Below are 18,816 nucleotides of genomic sequence, written 5' to 3' on the forward strand. Positions count from 1 at the left end.
GCAATGGGGCGTTTTGTATTCTAAGGGACCGCTTGTTCCAGCCTCACTTTCTCTAACTCCGCTGGATGTTCTCAGACCGGCCACTGCATGAGAAGCCGAGTCGTTTTAAAACATGCCGCTGGCTCAATGCAGTGACTCAAATCTCGGAAAGTAAAATGCATATAGATATCTAATTTTAACGGATGATGGAGTTTAATTATGTAAAGTTTCATCAGAGAGAAGCTCGGGGCGGTGGTTATGTAGTTTATTATTTTTTTCCAGGTCTTTTTCTATTTATTTTTTTTTTTTTTGCACCTCGTAGTAGTTGACCTAAAAACTCTTCTCGTTCCAGCTAGCGGGAACACTTTGCAACACGTGCGGCCTGATCATTCGTACCGACGCGCCCTGCACTGTTGTGGAGCGATAAATACCTCATTTACACTCACAAAACTGCTCTTTTCTCCACTCATTCCTTATCACTCATTCATTTACTCACTCACTTACCCATCCATCTACACACATAGACATGGCCTCAATATTCTCACACAAGGTGAATCCTCGTTACCTTGGAATTCCTCCTCTCTCCTGTGAAAGTATCTCAGAAAAAAAACCAAGCATCTCAAGGTTACTTTCCTTCAAAGAAAATGTCATCGTATTTAAATTTAAATCCGACACGAAGGTCTTCTCGCTCTTCATTTTCTCACCCCCTCCTCGCTTCACTGTCTTCTAGCCATTGAAAGCCGCGCTGATCGAAGCGAGGCGGCGAGGGATGCAGAATAATGCAGCGCTCGACGTGCTCCTAAATCATCGTCAACAGGCAAGACAGGCGTGATGATGAATTAACAGACAGCCGCACCATGCGATGTGGCGCGCCGCCCCTTGTCAGCACTCAGTTACTTACGAGCCTCGCCAACTCACGGACACAGGTAAGGCTTGGTATGAGCACGCTGAAGGGCATGTGATAGGCTTTGTCCCGCGTCAGGCTGCTGTGTGCTGTGTTTACCAAGTGTGAGCAAAGAAAGCAGCAGGAATGGCAGGGTGTTCCTACGTTAGTTGTTAATGAGCTCTGTTTACGAGCACGTTGCACCAAATTTCTTTAAGTATGGTCTGTGATGTACTGTTTAGATGAAAATATTGTTTCTAATCTAAGCTTGTGGAGTTTGAGGAATAATGTACGTAAGTACTTTGCTGAACAACAAGTTATCAGTAATGCATAAAACACAACTATCTCAGTCCGGCAGTCTGTTATTCGTATGGAGCAAAACATTAGTCTCAAAAGTCAATTTCGCGTTTAGATAGTACAGATATGAAACACTCACTCTTTTTTACAAATTAGTAAACGAAAAAGAATATGGAAATACATCATTATTTCTTTCAGCGGTTATCATCACCACCGCCACCACCATCACTACTTTCATCATCATAATTATAGTTACTTTTAAGATGCCCCGCCCAGTCTTCCAGTATTTAAAGGTGGCGGCACTGCTACAGTCCCTGCCAACTTTAAATGTAAAATTTATACATTTTCGGAAAACCACATTTCCTAAATCTCACGACGAAACTATAATTTTTGATTTTTATAAATTTCTGTGCATTTTTAATCAACATGATAACCGTTTTACCAAATCAGTTTCACCAAAAGGAAATATATTGGTGAATTAATAGTTTAGCATGCGGCGACCTGCTGTCTCGTCTTCCTCCAGTGCACCTGCTGTCTCCTATAATCTTTTGTTACATTTCTTATCATATCTTACACCCACAAGTTTCGTCGGTCTCTGTCCTTTCCTCTGTTATCAATGTTCAGTACGTAATTTACGTTATTCATTTATTAGTGTTGACCGGCGACATTCAGACAAAGTACTAATGTAGTGTTATTACGTTTCGCCTCCAGAAGTCATGAGTACACCCATACACTGGATATATTTAGGCGTTATGTTTGAAGTATTATAATGGATGGGAATATCAAAAAAAGAAAAAAAAAATGCATATGCCTACAATATGCTCACATCCTTTTCAGATGCTTATTCATATTTTTGCCATATCATATACATTAGATATTTAGACCAGATTTACTATTTTTCATTCTAAATCTCTTAACACAACCTTTATTCTACACAACACGACGCCCGTGACCCACGACGCGCTGCCAGGATGTGTCGAGGACGTGTAATTGTTGTCATGCTGCTTTTCTTGGTCTTAACCCCCGAAACTACGACATCTCAAGAAGGTGAGTGTGTGTGTGTGTGTGTGTGTGTGTGTGTGTGTGTGTGTGTGTGTGTGTGTGTGTGTGTGTGTGTGAATCCTTCTTTCTAAAGCGTACATGCATAAACGCGGATGCATACTCGCAATGTACAATAATACAAGTACATAAGTGTCATCGTTCATTTTCATCAGCCCCGTTGTCCTGCAGCACGCCGAACACTTACGAGAGGAAATCACATGGTGGCGGCTAACTGAGGAAATACTTAAATTGAATGAGAGCATCTAATAAGACTCATAAAAAATTAAAGTACATTTTTACCCGAGGTGAGCCTCATGCTAGCACACCACCTGCCACTCTGGCGGAGAAAAATAGGCCACTCAGTATTTTTTCTCATTATTTGATTATGTTACAAAACAAAATGAGATAAATAAACAAGTTCTAATAGCAAAGCAACTTAAAGGTTAGAAGATTTTATAAAAATTTCAAAGGATGTATTTGAATTTCTTAAAACTTTCACAATGCAAATTTATTAAACTTTCTAAACTTCGCCACGTCGTCCTCGCATTGTACCACTTTACATATTACCTCAGTGTGATGCGATCATAGGACATTTCCCTTTCAAGCTTAGCAGATTATTAACAAAGCAAGAAGCGAGGGCACTTCTTACTTCGGGAATTTTGTGTATTAGCAGATCATTTATAAAGAAACCAAAATTTTGCAGGATGCAGGAATGTCTGATTATCAGCCCGTAACGTGTAAATAAATTTGCTTTCACATAACCTTTAAGATGGAGGCATGGCATCCTGGCGTCCCTTAAACGGCTATCAAGTCAGTCTTGACGAGCGCGGCCTGAGTGGGCGTGTGGGGTACAGCAATGGAGCAAAATTATAACGTTTGAACCTGTTCTTTATCGACAAAAAAATAATCAATAAAATCAAATAGAATAGGATAAATAAAAATAGTTTCATAATCCAGAAACATTTATCTCTCAAGGTGACACTGCCGCGCTGCATCACAACCCATGGTGGCTTAACACACATGCTGTCTCCACCACAGCACACGATATACACACTGAGTAACTAATGCCATCGTCACACAGGCCAGGACAGCGGTGGATCAGGGGACGTGGCGGCAACAGGGTCAAGGTCACGCGAAGTAGATGCCGGGGTGCGGGTGCTGACCTTCAATGGGGACGGCCGGCAGCGTGGCACCACCTGGGCCAGCTACGGTGACCCCGCGGTGAGGCTGTCGGGGGACTACACGGTGTGCCTGCGCTTCAACATCTGGGTGTTCCGCCTGCTGACCGCCGTGCTCTACCTGCTGCCCACCGACGACCCCGATGAGGACCGTAAGCTGCCTGACCTGCACGGGGGCTTGGGGGTCGGGGACTGCGTGGTCTATCGGGTTGGGTTGCGCCTACTTAGTTAACTGAGTCGCACTGCCTCAGGGAGAATAGAATTAATCTAAAGACCTTCCAAATTAGATCCTTTTAACTTGATTTATTGCATGATTTTACCACAATAATGATCGTCAATTTCCATAACGTGTTCCCTCACGTAGCCGTGCGTGGAGCAACTTAGCCTTTATGAGAATACGGGACAAGAAGGTGGCTCTCTTATTCATCTTCTTGTACACGTAAATGTTCCGTTTCAGGTAAAGGCAGTTTCCAGATCGGTTCCCATTTATATTTTGACAGCGTTTTAAGATATCATCTTGCTAAAGAACCACAAGGAAACCTAGTCGTTCATTGTGGTCAGCAGCAAGTTATGAACACGTCTAAAATATACGGTGTACCTAAACTTTTCAACATAACATTAATATAAATAAAGAAAAACCCTGTATCTTCTCATATCCCTCTGATCGACGCCACACCACCACACACTCTTGGCTGAACTGCTGCACCATGAAGTAAACGACCGCGACCTTGCTATGACTGATGCTCGTGTACGCACCGGTACCAGTCGTATATTGAGCACACTATCATACTATACGAGGGTAATGGCGGTGTATTTCCCAGCACAAGCATGCACCTGTGCCAATATGAGCAGGCAGCGATAGGGATTAGTTACACATTAACTGCTATAAAGATCGATGTGATCATCAGGATCACCTGAGTGACAGCTTGATGAAGAATTTCAAATTTCTCTTCGTTGCTTCCTCCAAGAGTCAGCAATTTGAACGCCATAAAAACTTAAACTTATATCCTGAATTTTATTTTAATAAAGTATCCTCTGCCGATCCCAAAACTTGTCGCTCCTGGCAGGCAAACCTGTAAACACGAGGCGCGGGTCACCTAGGCGGTGTTCCGCGCGGCATTTCCAGCCTTGTCCCCCGCGCCTCAGACGTCTATTTAATTCATTTTATTTAAGTATACATAAATGTGTTGTGAAAACATGAGAAAGCCTGACACCTTTAGCATCGACAGGTGACATTTTAATAGTGCAACAAGCCGCAGCCTCAGCGTGCCTCCCATGACTCTCCCCGCCACTCAGCAATCTCCTTCGAGGTGTACTTCGAGAAGATACGCACCAAGTACGGCGGGTACGGCCGCTTCTATCCGCTGCCTGCCAATCTGGCCACCAACAAGTGGTACCACTACTGCCAGGTGAGCGCGGGATGATGCGGCGATAATCACAATGCTCACATGCATAAACACACACTTAGCATCATTAGTCTTGCCCGGCTATTTATGAACACACTCACCTCATTCACTTTCCTTTTACTACCAATTGTGTTTTCACAACCGTATTTATTTATTTATTTTGTCAGTTATTTGTCGCTTTATTCATATACTTGTTGTTGCTGTTATTATTATTATTATTATTATTATTATTATTATTATTATTATTATTATTATTATTATTATTATTATTATCATTAACATTATCATCAATTTATTAGCAACGTTTGTAACTTCTCAATTTTCAATCGGATTTAAAACCATTCTTCTTACTCCTACAGTTAGGAAACATTCCTAGTCGCGCACTGGCATAAGTCAAAACATTTTACATAGTTACCACTCTTACCTGTTCTTTAACACACCCAAACACTGCCAACACGCATTACATCACCGTCCATCATCCTACATACATACATAACTCCAATGCCTCGCTCGCACAAAAGAAAACAGTACCTACACAAAACCCACTCTTCCCGTCCCGGTCCCCCTTATCGGGCTGTCTCTCCTTAACCTGTTCATCTTCAGGTCCGAGACGTGACGGGCGGGGAGGGGCGCGCGTATTTGGACGGGAGTCTGCTAGTGCGGGAGAGTGTGTCCTTCCTCCCAGACCCTCACCTCCGAAACGTGATCATGGGCCAGGACGAGTTCAAGGTAAAGGAAGGGAAGGGCCGAGGGAAGTAGTTGGGGGAGGGCGTGAAGGGGAAGGGGCAGGGGGTAAGGGGAAGCAGGGTGGAGTATGGAGGGCCAGCAGGGAGTGACGGGAAAGGGCAGGAGGTGAAATGGATATATCAGGAGAGGAACAGAGGAAACAGAGCTGAACAAGGAAGGTGAGATGGGAAGGGACAAGGAAGGAGAAGATCGTGAAAGAGGAGGATGCGGGTTTTGGAGGATGAAGTGTATGGAACGAAACAAGGATTGCAGATGTATGTACGTGGCAAAGGTGTGGGGAAGGAAAGAATACCCATGGAAAACATGCAGAAGACCAAGGACAAAGAGGCACGGAGTGGAGGGCATATTTTCGGTGCTTTAAGAGAGGAAACCAGTTAAGGCTCACAAACAGCCGTATGATGCACTTGTGGCTTACAGATGATACCGAATAATCTTAAGAAATTCATGTAAATACTCTGTTTATTTGATGCATAACTAAGCAAGAAACGTTTAACACTAGCACAGCAGCAAGCGATACCCAATTGGGAATATTTTCACCTATGATTTAGATGAGTACAAAGATTATTTTTTAACAACTATAGATAAGGTACTCATTCAAAAATATATTTAATTTACTGCTTCATGAAATTAATCTTGTGATAAACATATTTTTTTTCCCAATATTCTGTGTGTTTAAGAGTTATCCCAAGCATCGATAGACTTGAACAAGAAAGACCGCTAAGTGATTAAGGGAACCAAAGAATCACAACACAGTAGCATTATGAAAATAAGTGAAAAGACAGATACCAAAAGATAAAGTTTCCCTATTTGAAAGTAAAAAAAATGCCGAAAGACTGTATAAATTTACTGTTTATCAACCCCTCCCCCTCTCTCTCTCTCTCTCCCACAGATGCCGTACTCTCTGAGCGGGAAGGTAAGCCAAGTGAATGCATGGAGCCGAGTCCTCTCCGATGACGAGATTGCACGTGTGGCTCGCTGCGAGGACAACCTGGAGGGTGATGTCATCACCTGGTCCAGGGAGTGGCTGCTTTACGAAGTGGACGAGGAGGTGAGTGAAGCAGACTGATGCTTCGTGGGTGGATGAAAGGTGAAGCGCTAGATGAGGATATATTACTGGAGAGAGAGAGAGAGAGAGAGAGAGAGAGAGAGAGAGAGAGAGAGAGGTAAGAAGGGTAGGCACACAGACAACAGACAAGGGCAACGCGGCATGGCATACATAACACGCTCTGTCTCATTCGTTCCCGCAGGAAATACCACTCCAGGAGTTGTGCGCCTCGGTGGTACGTGGGCTGGTGATGGTGCCTCTACCGCTTCTCAAGTTCCCTGACGCAGTGCGGGTGTGTCGCGGGCTCGGCGGCACGATAGCGGTACCAGGTGACCACTCGCAGCTGCTTGAGGAACTTCAGCCCTTCGAAGGCGTGGAAGGTGAGAAGCAGGGCGGCAGAGAGGGATAGTAGGATATGTAAGGCGAAGGAACCCGAAAAGTCAAATGAAAAGGAGAAAATACGCATAAGAAAAATAATGATAAAATAAATGAATAAATAAAAACAAAAATGAATAAATGAATAAACATAAACAGCTAAGGATTGAACACGAGGCTGGAGAAAAGTAGCAAAGAATACTGATTGAAGAGGAGGGAGTTACGGTACACGATGTGGATTAACTGTTGGTATAAATAAATAAATAAATAGATAAAATAAATAAATAGAACAAAATAAAAATGAATAAATGAATAAATAAAAGCAGCTAAGCGAGGAACATGAAACTGTAGGAGCATAGGAAAGAATATTGATTCATGAGGGACATGAGATACAGAATATGGATTAATTGTTGATGTAAAAAAAGGCATGCCATGACCTCAGAGGATGCGAGGAGAACAATGACACGGAGAAGAGGGGAAGAGTACGAAGAGGAGGAGGAGGAGGAGGAGGAGGAGGAGGAGGAGGAGGAGGAGGAGGAGGAGGAGGAGGAGGAGAAACAAGAGGTGAATAATGAGAACAGAAGAGGTGAAGAAAGAAGTGGGTACAGGAGGAGGAGGAGGAGGAGGAGGAGGAGGAGGAAGGGAAAGAGCAGTAGCAAGGCAAGCAGGAATAAAAAAAAAAATCAGCTGGAGGATGACGAATACTGATACCATGAAAAAGGAAAAATAAATAAATAGAATAAATAAATAAATACAGGGAAAAGGATCAGCTTTTCAAGATAACCAAAGCAAACATCCGTCTCACTAATAGCAACACTCCACATAGAAACAAAATGACCAGTAACTGCACACCGAAAGCAAGAATTAAGAGGAAGAGTAAAGTCTCCATTGACCTTCTGTCCCCCTCCGTCAGGTTGTGACCGTCAGTGGGCGGGGGTGACGGATGAGGCGCAGGAGGGCGTGTGGAGCAACCCATTTACCGGCGCCGCCCACAACACGGTAAGCCGACCTAACCTGTCTGACTGGACTCGCCTAAAACACAATTCAGTTCTAATTATCTACATCCCGGCTCAGGACACGAAAGGCGCCGGCGGTTGATATTTTCTTTCTAAGTTATTCTGGTGGGAGGTGACGCATTCTTGTGACTCATTTTTCACCCCTCGCATCAGCCTCATCGTCTCGTGTCCCCGTCTTTTTTTGGAACCCTAACACGCCTGGCATTTAATAATCTCCAATTATATTTCCTCAACTCTCATCTTCTGCCGCCTCCTTCCTGTTCCTTCCTCCTTACACACACCAAGTCCATCATTAGTCTTACTTTACGATCCTTGTCTTATTTGTGAAGGAGGCAGTTCCTCAGATATTTAGTCTTCACACCTATGAACTGAGCATAAAGCCCCAGACAGCTAGCCAGTATTCTTCATTGTCACTCGGTCAACTACATTTTTAGCAAGGTTTCAGGTGGACAGGAGCTGCGCGCCGTGTGTGCCTTGGATGGCTCTTTACAGATAAATTTGTGCATGTTTTAAATTTCTCGATTTTTTTTTTTATGAATGTTAGTAATTTTCACTAACTTTAAACATTCGTATAGTCTTCCTTTACATGAAACACACCTCTTATGTACGTATTTAAGAAGTTCCACCCTCACAGCACATTTCAGCAGTGTAGGTTCAAGGTTTATATGTGTAACAAATGCATTAGATTTTCTTCTCTCCACGGTAGTAATGGTAACTGGTATTATCTTGCCATTTGCTCCCAATCTGATGACTGCATTAGCACCATAAGGCTCTCTCTTTATACGTAATCTTTATTTAATCCTTCTTACAAAAAGTATAGATGGTAATGATGCTGAGACTTTCCTTCCATATACCATTATGTCTCCATTAAAAATTTCCACAACAATCCTTCTCCCACATTTCATCGCTGTTTTAAGTCGAACTACTACCTTATTTGATAATGTTTGCGTTTTCTTAATATTTACTCTGTCCACACTCTAATCTCTTCTTTTAGACCGAACTCTTCTTTCGAGACAACAACCCGGATGGGGACAAGTATCAAAACTGCATCCGCCTGCACGTCAAGGGACTCGAGGACACGAGCTGCGAAAAGCACAGCTGTTCCGCCTGCCATACCCAGAGCGGTACCACGTGGACGCTGCGAGGCATCTGCGAAGAGGAGGAGGTGAGGAGAGGCAGGAGGCGACCATCCACCCTACCACCTACCACATCATCCAGCCCACACGGCACCACTTTCATCCCATCATCATCATTCACCCACAAGTAACTCATAATCTGAACCACCTAAGGACGCATCTCCCGCTTACCACAATCCTTTATCCACCGCCCCAGGAGCTGCCATCTTAAAATACCCTCCTTCTTCGTTTCCCATCCATGCATTACATCACCACCATCATCCACTAAACAGAAAGTCTTTACCCAACACCACCTTTACCCAGTCCACGACTACCTGCATCACCAGTCCAGCAGCCACCACCATTACGCATCACCATTACGCCATCACCTGTCCACCACCTGAAGACCATCATCATCACTATCGCTGCGCATCTTCCATTATCCTCGCTCACTGTAGTTGATATGAATCTGAGCGTGTGTGTGTGTGTGTGTGTGTGTGTGTGTGTGTGTGTGTGTGTGTGTGTGTGTGTGTGTGTTAGCGAGTCTATATTAACTGTAACAGGTCAAATCCAGTGTTCACGGCAAGGGGTTGGGAGAGGGTTGGGGGCGGGGCAGGGACAGGCAGTTGGACAGGTAGCCGCAAATGGCGTGTCGTGTTACCTGAACAAAACTCACTCGCTTTAAAGATACAGTCAGCGCGTCACTCCAATCGTGCCGTGAGCCTCGTTCTCTTTGCAATTTATATATAGAAATGACACGGCATCGCGGCACAGGTGTGTAATATCAAAATTCACTGATGTGGCGAAATTAGGAGTTGTGTGCCTTGTGCAAAGAAAGCGGAGGTTATCTTAATGTATCTTGACAATAATGCGATGCTCCGGGAAATGGAAAACTAACCTTAACGGCAAAAACTGCGCCCTAATGTGGATTGATTTCAATAAAACGAAACAAAAAGAGGAAAACTGTGATTGGGAAGGCAGAGCGTGAGGCGAGGTAAAGTAATAAAGAGGGAATCACTGGGACTCGCCACGTAATGTTTAGTTTCCTGGGTAAGGCATTGCAGCGGCAAACACGAATAATACTCTCACGATATTAGGTGCGACTCGTCGGAATTCTAAGCCTATATGGTCAAATTCATACAGTACATTCTAAATAAATTCGCATATGGTGTATTTTTCTTGATATTCAGTTCAGAAAGAAACTGACATTATTTTCAGCCAATGAATTTCACGCATGAGCAAATTATTAAAGTGCAGATATATCCAGTAAATTAAACTACGTACCGGCCAATAGTTACCTGCCAATACCAGTACATAGGAACATATACGACTTACTTTTTTTCCTATTCGCACTGCCAAGGTCGTTGCACAAGCCAGCATTACTTTAGTGGCAGAGACAATCAACTCTTACCTATTAAAAAAGAAAAAAAGCAATTACCTTTCTTAAAATTATCTTAATATATTTCATCAAGGAGTTTAAATTAAATATTCGAATCATCTGAAGATAAATCCCTGGAATAAGAAGCAACACGTCTGGCTATAATGTATTGTCAACAACCTTCGCCATTATGCAAATACATGATCTACTGTTCAATCTCTTCCCACAAACATTTGTCGGTACTTTATTATATTTGAAAAATCCAACTTTAGATATCTGACGTAAACTATTTAAAACTGTTCATTGAGAGAGAGAGAGAGAGAGAGAGAGAGAGAGAGAGAGAGAGAGAGAGAGAGAGAGAGAGAGAGAGAGAGAACATAAGAAATAAGGCAAGCTGCAAGAAGCGACCAGGCCTACGCGTGGCAGTCCCTGTATGAAATATACCTACCTATTTCCACCTATCATCCCCATCCATAAACTCGTCTAATGTTCTCTTAAAGCTCCCTAATGTCCCAGCATTAACAACATGAATACTGAGTCCGTTCCACTCATCTACCACTCTATTTGAGAACCAATTTCTTCCTATCTCTTTCCTAAAACTAAATTTTTCAACCATGAATCCGTTATTTCTTGTTCTATCCTGGTTGCTGATCCTAAGAATTTTGCTTACATCCCCCCTTGTTATAACCCTTATACCACATAAAGACTTCTATCAGGTCCCCTCTTAACCTACGTCTCTCTAATGAATGTAAATTTAACAGCTTCAATCTCGCCTCGTAAGGAATACTCCTCATCCCCTGTATCCTTTTAGTCATTCTCCTCTGTACTGATTCTAATAGACCTATATCTTTTCTGTGATGTGGGGACCAGAACTGCACAGCGTAGTCTAGATGAAGTCTGACCAGCGCCAAGTATAACTTTAATATTACTTCCGGCCTTCTACTTTTAACACTCCTAAAAATAAATCCTAATACCCTATTTTCCCTGTTTCTGGCCTCTATGCAGTGTGTGTGTGTGTGTGTGTGTGTGTGTGTGTGTGTGTGTGTGTGTGTGTGTGTGTGTGTGTGTGTGTGTGTGTGTGTGTGTGTGTGTGTGTGTGTGTGTGCGCGCGCGCACGCGCAAGCGCGAGTAAGGGATTGCAAGAAAAAGTTACCTGTACACTAGGAAAAAAAAAAAAATAGTGGACTGTCGCCTTCAAGGTTAAAAACAGACGCTTCTTAATCTCACCTAATTCCAGGTTACCGAAGTGTCTTAAGTTCAGAACATACTAAATCACATCACCCATGACCTTGTGCACTGTTATCCCATCATTATCTGATATTCCCCTTTAATATGACACTAAGCTCTAACTGTGCTTCACCAGAGGATGTATTATTTCGACCTGATACCGAAACCGCTCGCCTTCCGCGGTTACGGCGAGTACGCGGTGCTGAAGGTGGAGGGCGAGGGGTGGGTGTGGCTCAACACCATCACCAACGTCACCATGGCAGTGCTGCGATCAGAACACGAAGACGACTTCCCCGTTGGCAGACTCATCTGGGACGCCAAGGTGAATCTCTACCATTATGATCACTGGCTGTTCGTCTTCATTATGCAACACTTTTTTCTGTACAAGTAACATAACTTTTTCACCTTTGTTTCTTGAAGTGAGCAGAGCATAAATAGACTCAAATTTAAACAGTCAATACGAACACTCCTCTCTGTCTCACTAATCATGGACCACTCTGTCCTTTAAGGGTAACATGAAGTATCCATTTCCGCCTTGTGTCTTATGCTCTGAACCCACCCCCATTTGCGTACTCCCCCAACAGGAGGAGGTGTGCGAAGACCCGCCGGGCGACAGAATGCTGACGTTCTCTTCCTGCACCAAAGACGAGTTTACTTGCACGGACGGCTTCTGTATCCCATTCCAAAAACGCTGTGACCTTAAGTTCGACTGTGAGGACAAAACCGACGAGAGCTTCTGTGATATCATCAATTACCCGACGGACTACAGGTCCAAGCTCCCGCCCAGGCCAGGCAGGTCCCGGGGAGCGAGTCTTGCCCAGTGACAGGCCGGTGATTTACGGACTCGGAGTCAATTCGTACCTGTGATAATTCAAATCTTGCCTATAAATCAAACCTAAACGTAACCTGATGCTACGGGGCTTGTTTTTATGCAGGATTATACCTTGGAAATCTTTGTTTTGCCTGTCAGTTCCCTACTGTCCCCACGTCAACCCTCTTCACTTCTCTTCATCTCCTTCATCTTTACATCCTCTTTACATCTCTCGTCGTCCGTCTTACACCAGACACTTTCTCTCCTCATTCATCATCATCATCATCATCATCTCATCCCTCGACTCATTTTCCAGCTTCTTTTCTGCTCGTATATCTTCATCATTCTTTTTTTCTTCATTCTCTTTCTTTCCCTTTATTTTTTCTTTCCTTTATTTTTTTCTTTCCCTTTTCTTCCCTTCCTTCTATTCCTTCATTGCTTCTTTCTATTCTCCATTCGTCTCTCTCTCTCTCTCTCTCTCTCTCTCTCTCTCTCTCTCTCTCTCTCTCTCTCTCTCTCTCTCTCTTTTCTTTCTCTTCCTCCTCCTCTTGCTCATTGCCCGCGTCCTTATAATTTTTCTTCATATATTCTCCTCCCTCCTCCTTCACTTTCTCTTTCTTTCCTTCCTTCTCTTCCTTATTCTTTTCTTTTACATCACTCTCTCTCTCTCTCTCTCTCTCTCTCTCTCTCTCTCTCTCTCTCTCTCTCTCTCTCTTTCCACCTTCCCTCACCTCCTTATCCTTTTCTTTCCCTATTTTTCTTCCTTCTATAGCTATTACTCCTTCTCCACTCCACTCCTGCAGGAAGTGATCTCGCCCTGCCTCTCTCCATCAACGTCTCTATGGACACTATCAACATCGACACCACAACCATGCTTCTCTCCGTCAGCTACAACCTCCGCATCACTTGGCACGACAACCGACTCACCTACAACAATCTCAAGAAACTCACGCGACTGAACACAAGTGAGATAGTGTAACGAGACGAGAGGCTGAGTTACTGCTAAGCGTATGGGTGAGGTGTACGGGCGGTGGCATTTTCAGAGGCGAGGACTAGAATGTAATAAGGTTGCACGCAGGGGAGTCTTGTAGTGAATGTAGTGAGGGTATAGTAGAGGTGGCGAAGATAGGAGGCAGCAGTTAAGTAGCTAGAAGCTTAGAGACAAAGGTACGAGGATTTCAAAGAGTGTACAGGTGGATAATAAGATGAGGAAGAGTGAGGAGCGAAAATGTGTGAGATAGATGGAGTGAATTAATGTATACATGAATGAATGGCGGATAGGAAGCAGCAGGTAAGTGGTTAGAAGCTTGGAGATATGGGAAGAAGGATTTCAGTGTAAAACAGAGAATCATAAGAGAAACGTGAGCTGTAGAAATGTGTTAGGTGGATGAAGTGACTGTATGTAGAATGAGTTAATGAAATAAAAGGCTTCAGTTTTTTTTCCTCAGATAGACAGGAAGGCACACTATAAAGACTTTATAACACCTTGATTAGGCCTGATTTCTACTCTCTCTCTCTCTCTCTCTCTCTCTCTAGTCTCGCAAGAACAGGTGGACCTCCTGTGGACGCCCACCATCGGCTTCATCAACACAGACGACATCCAACACACGAACGTGGACGCAGACTCAGTGACCACCATCGTGCAGGACCACGACCAATACCGCCTCGACTTCTCTAACCCGTACGAAGGTCAGTGTTCCTCTCACGCCTCGTCAACTTGATTTAGCGCAGTGTCACTAAGTTCCCCTCCCGTTGCTTCACGTTTCATTTGCTGTCCTGCCACAAAAGAGGAGAAATTGAGGTGGTGTCAGTTGCTGTTTTATTCGATTAGAGTTGTGAAACTGATCCGTGGGTAAAGAAATATTTTTCCACGTCCATCATAGGCAATCGTATTTGTGGATTAAACTAACCTTTTCAGTTACTCTTTGTTTAAATACATGGACCAGCATAATTATGTGTGATACAAGCTACATTTTTTTTTTTCAGTTCGTTCACTCCTATTAATTAAAAAAGAAAAAAAGAATTACAAGTATATGGAGTAATACAAAAACTTATCCTACAGTTCGCATCTTCCAGGGTGACACCAACCCTATCTCCACCACGCGCAAGTACAGCACAGTCTTCACCTGCTTTTTCGACCTTGTCCTCTACCCCTTCGACATTCAGAACTGCTACATGCACCTGCAGATCATCACGGCCTCCTCGGAGTACCTTATCTTCAACGCCACGGGTCAGTCTAGTCACCGATGGAAACAAACCTCGAAACATAAAAAAAAAAAAAAAAAAAAAAAAAAAAACACTACCATGCTACTTAAAGATCCATTTGAACAGAACAAAACTCAACTGTCAAAAACCAATCACCACATTGTCAAAAATCTAACCGTTCATAATTCAACCAATCCTGTCCACCTCACCTCTCTAATGCAAGAATTAACTGTCAAAAAACTAAGCCTCCACAATTCAACCCATTCAGTCTATCAACCTCTCTAACGCAAGAGTTAACCGATATTCTCATTCTTTCATCCCTTTCGCTGGTAACCTGTGGAACTCCCTGCCAGCTTCTGTATTTTCGACCATCTATGATTTGAACTCTTTCAAGAGGGAGGTTTCAAGACACTTATCCTCCAACTGGATAATTCATTTGGCTGTTCTCTTAGAGGTCCGGCCCTTCAGTGGACATTTTTTTGTACTCCCTTTTTGCTGCCCTCCTCCAGGCCCCTCTTACATAAAATAAATAAATAAATAAATAAAAAATAATCTAACCAACTTTAATAACCTAACCTAACCTAACACATTCAATCCTCCCTCCCACATTGCTTGTACCTCCCGCGTAGACTCGTTCGTGGAATACCTGGGTCCTCATCTGCTGGTGGAGTACGCGATAGGAACCATAGACCTGCACATCAATAACCGGTCGCAGTATAGCGTGTCCAAGGTGCGGGTGGAGCTGGTCAGGCGTTACGGGTATGCCATGCTCAACATCTACATCCCCTCCCTCACCCTGCTCATCATCAGCTACGTAACGCTCTTCTTCAGACCATCCATTTTTGAGGTGAGGTTATGATCTCGATGTTGTTGTAGTTGTTGTTGTTGTTGTTGTTGTTGATGTTGTTGTTGCTGTTATTGTTGTTTTTTGGTTAAGGTGGTGGTAGTTGGTGGTGGTGATGCTGGTAGTAGTGTAGTAGTAGTAATTGTGGTGGTGGTGGTGGTGGTGGTGGTGGTGGTGGTGGTGGTGGTGGTGGTGGCGGCGGCAGCGGCGACGGCGGCAATAATGGTAGTACAAAGCAATAGTGTAATAGTATCATGGTGGTGGTGCCGGTCTGGGGTGTCGAGGTGATAGCAATAATTACACAGATGGTGCGGGATGGAGCGCAACATGTTATAATCATGTGGCAATGAATAGCTGCTACCCTCGCTGGATTTCCCGCGATACGCTTTAGTTATTTTGCCGGAGTCAGGCCACGTTGGTGTGACCCCGCCGCCCCTGAAGGCACAAACACTCACAAATCCATAAATTTATCACTTACAGCATGACATGATTTCCTACTCACCGCTGACATGATTTACTACTCAATGATAGATGCTCCCCCTGTCAATACACGGAGGTACAGTTCATAGATCACCAAGCATTGCATCAGTACCTTGACATTAATTTCTACTCACTGAGGAATGCTTTACTAATCATGCCACATTAGTCCCACACGAGCCAGACAAGATCTAACTTGATCTGTGTCTCACTCTTGAACAGGTGCGGGTGATGACAGCTCTGACCTCCCTCCTGGTGCTGGCCACACTCTTCACGCAAGTCTCTGCATCGTTACCCAAAACCTCCTATTTTAAAATGGTCGACATCTGGCTTCTCTTCTGCATCATCATCATATTCTTCATTATAATCTTCCACACGATCATCGACCTGCACGTGGACTACGGAGACAAGATCATGGCGTCTAGTGGAGCGTGGATTAACTCACCGTCGTCCATAGGGCCCCGGCAGGTTAAGGTGCACCCGTCCTCTGGTGATGTTTTGAATCCGAGCGGTGAGAAATCCGCGAAGTTTTCCAGTCGATGGACGAGGTTCCGGACGAAACTCGATCTACAGTTCTACATTAAGACGTCCAGGTTCACCATGTCTGCCATCTTTGTGCTGTTCAATATGACGTACTGGGGAACACTGGCCATGGACTCAGGACTCGTTTATTATATATCCACTGACTAAGAATACCTTCACATTCACTGGGAGCGTTCACATATATTTTCAGATGCATTAGCGAGTACCTCTCTTACTTACTCAATCAGCCATCCAACGACGTGATTAGTTTTAATGAATACGAAGGCACATCCCATAAACTACATCCGTAAGAACACATTCGATAAGCGATGGAAGTACTGCCTGAAGAATTCAATGCTATCTATCCCTTATTACTCTTTCAGGCAATAAAACTAACGCGAAAGTTACAGGTGCATCTCAATACGTTTCTAAATTAGGTGTCAGAAGAAGCAGAAATGTTAAACTTGCCTGAACATTATGCGGAATTTATAACGACTGACAAAACATGCATTCCTGTATGAAAACGTACTAAAGAGACAGATGAGAGCTTCTTTCGAATATCATCTTTCGTTTGAACGCGCTATGACTACAATTAAGCTTTATTCTTCACAGTTTCTTCACCTTCACTTTCCCTCCGTCCTTCACCTCTCGCAAGATCTTCCTCCAGTCCTCTCCTACACTCCCGGGGCCTCCCTCCCTGCTCCCTCACCCTAGCTTCTCATCACCACGCACGCTGCATCCTTCCTCGCCTTATGGGGGACTAAGGCAGCTTTTATTAACTCCTGCACACAAATATTTATTGACTATCGCAATTTCTTATTTACACCACAGCGTTCACTCTTTGTTCTTTATGTTAGGTGAAAATATTTGTTTCACTTAAAATATTTTTTTAATTATACAGTTGCATGATGGCCAGTGTCTTTACTTTTATAAATGATGACTCTTAGCTACTTCCTGTAGTGTCGATTCAATAAACAGCATATTGATACAAGTTTTTGAGGATTATTCATCAGTTGGTTATTTTACTAAGCTAGATCTGCCGTCAGTTATCTTTACTTACTCTGCTTTACATTACCTTCCTAACCATATCCAGCAAAGAAACACAAAAGAAAACAAACGTGGGTTGTGGGGGAAGCAGCGCCAGAGGACAGGGCGAGGCGGCAGATAAGGGGACAAGCGTGGCTGCAGTCAGGGTAAGGTATAAGAAAGTGATCATCCAGACATGTGATAAAATAAGGCAAAAGCATGACAACGCCGCACAGGCCACACAGGACCAATGCTCGCCGGGGGACGCCGAGGCAAGACAAGGCCAGGCAGCGACGTAAAAGGCTGCCGGGGGTGTACCTGCCTTTGTTGCACCCTGATTCGAGTCTTAATTACTTGCCGGCTTCTTACCTGGCAGTGGGCGGAGGAAGGCGCCGACTTGATTACCTGAGTTACGTGGCCAGAACAGGTACTCGATGCAATGACGTTTTTTGAATTAATGAGAGGATGATGTGACCGCTGGACGTCGAACCTGAGGTGCGTTTCCCTCAACCTCGATACGAAGGAATACATTGTTTTCCCTTGGTTTTTATCGTGGTCACGTATGGGTGTTTTTGGTTTATCTTCTTTAGCCGAATATATCTTGTGCATTTTCTTCTTGTATTGTACGTCATTAAAATTCTTATGTAACTCACCCAAAGGTCTGTTCTCATCCACTGCCTGTGTCATTATTCCATCCCTCATGTGCAGCCTCGCTAAAATCATCCCAGCCTGGCATCCACGCTTCCCTCTTGTTGCATGCATGGTCTTTCTTTGGCTGTTTCTCCTTCTCCTTGGCTTCTTTTAACCATCACCCTTCCGTGCTCATTTGCCCCGGAGAGCATACCCCCGCGTCCCCTGTGGCTGACTTAAGGAGGGGCGGGGCGCACCTGGAATACTAACAGCAAGAGGCAATGAGCGGTGCTATTTTCCTCGGTTTAAGTGGAGTTTACAGCATTATTTTAATGATCATTACGTGTGGTGGTCATCACCTGATGCTGCCGGGAGAAGAGGACGCCGCATACAGACAAGGTCCTTGTGCTACAGCAGACACCTGCAGAAGGGCGGCGCTCCATGTTAAAGCTCCGCCCACCGCTCCAGTAACGTACTTGAAAGCCGCCGCTTCTGGTGATTAGCGTGACACAGGCGCTCTGACAACACTGTCGACTTAATATTCTGCTTATTTTCCGACGCAAAGTTCACTTGTCCTGGTCTAACGAGAATCGGTAAGCAGTCTGTAATCTGAC

The 18,816-nt window shown here is 44.0% G+C and overlaps 1 protein-coding gene and 1 long non-coding RNA gene across 2 annotated transcripts in view; one reads left to right on the forward strand and one right to left on the reverse strand.

The window, feature by feature from the left end:
* The window catches only part of LOC135100310 (uncharacterized), an 89,126-nt gene that overhangs the window by 38,570 nt on the left and 31,740 nt on the right, over nt 1–18,816 (reverse strand). The gene's annotated exons all lie outside the window — the stretch shown is intronic.
* On the forward strand, nt 893–18,506 carry LOC135100309 (uncharacterized). The gene is made up of 16 exons (XM_064003150.1): nt 893–905; nt 2,130–2,206; nt 3,282–3,530; nt 4,675–4,787; nt 5,388–5,513; nt 6,421–6,579; nt 6,779–6,956; nt 7,865–7,950; nt 8,962–9,132; nt 11,824–12,009; nt 12,272–12,483; nt 13,306–13,463; nt 14,035–14,187; nt 14,561–14,728; nt 15,333–15,550; nt 16,247–18,506. Exons 2-16 carry the CDS (start codon nt 2,131–2,133, stop codon nt 16,712–16,714), a joined length of 2,721 nt encoding a protein of 906 aa, XP_063859220.1. The 5' UTR covers nt 893–905; nt 2,130; the 3' UTR covers nt 16,715–18,506.

Source organism: Scylla paramamosain, chromosome 5 (genome assembly GCF_035594125.1).
Source record: "Scylla paramamosain isolate STU-SP2022 chromosome 5, ASM3559412v1, whole genome shotgun sequence".
Taxonomy (NCBI): domain Eukaryota; kingdom Metazoa; phylum Arthropoda; class Malacostraca; order Decapoda; family Portunidae; genus Scylla; species Scylla paramamosain.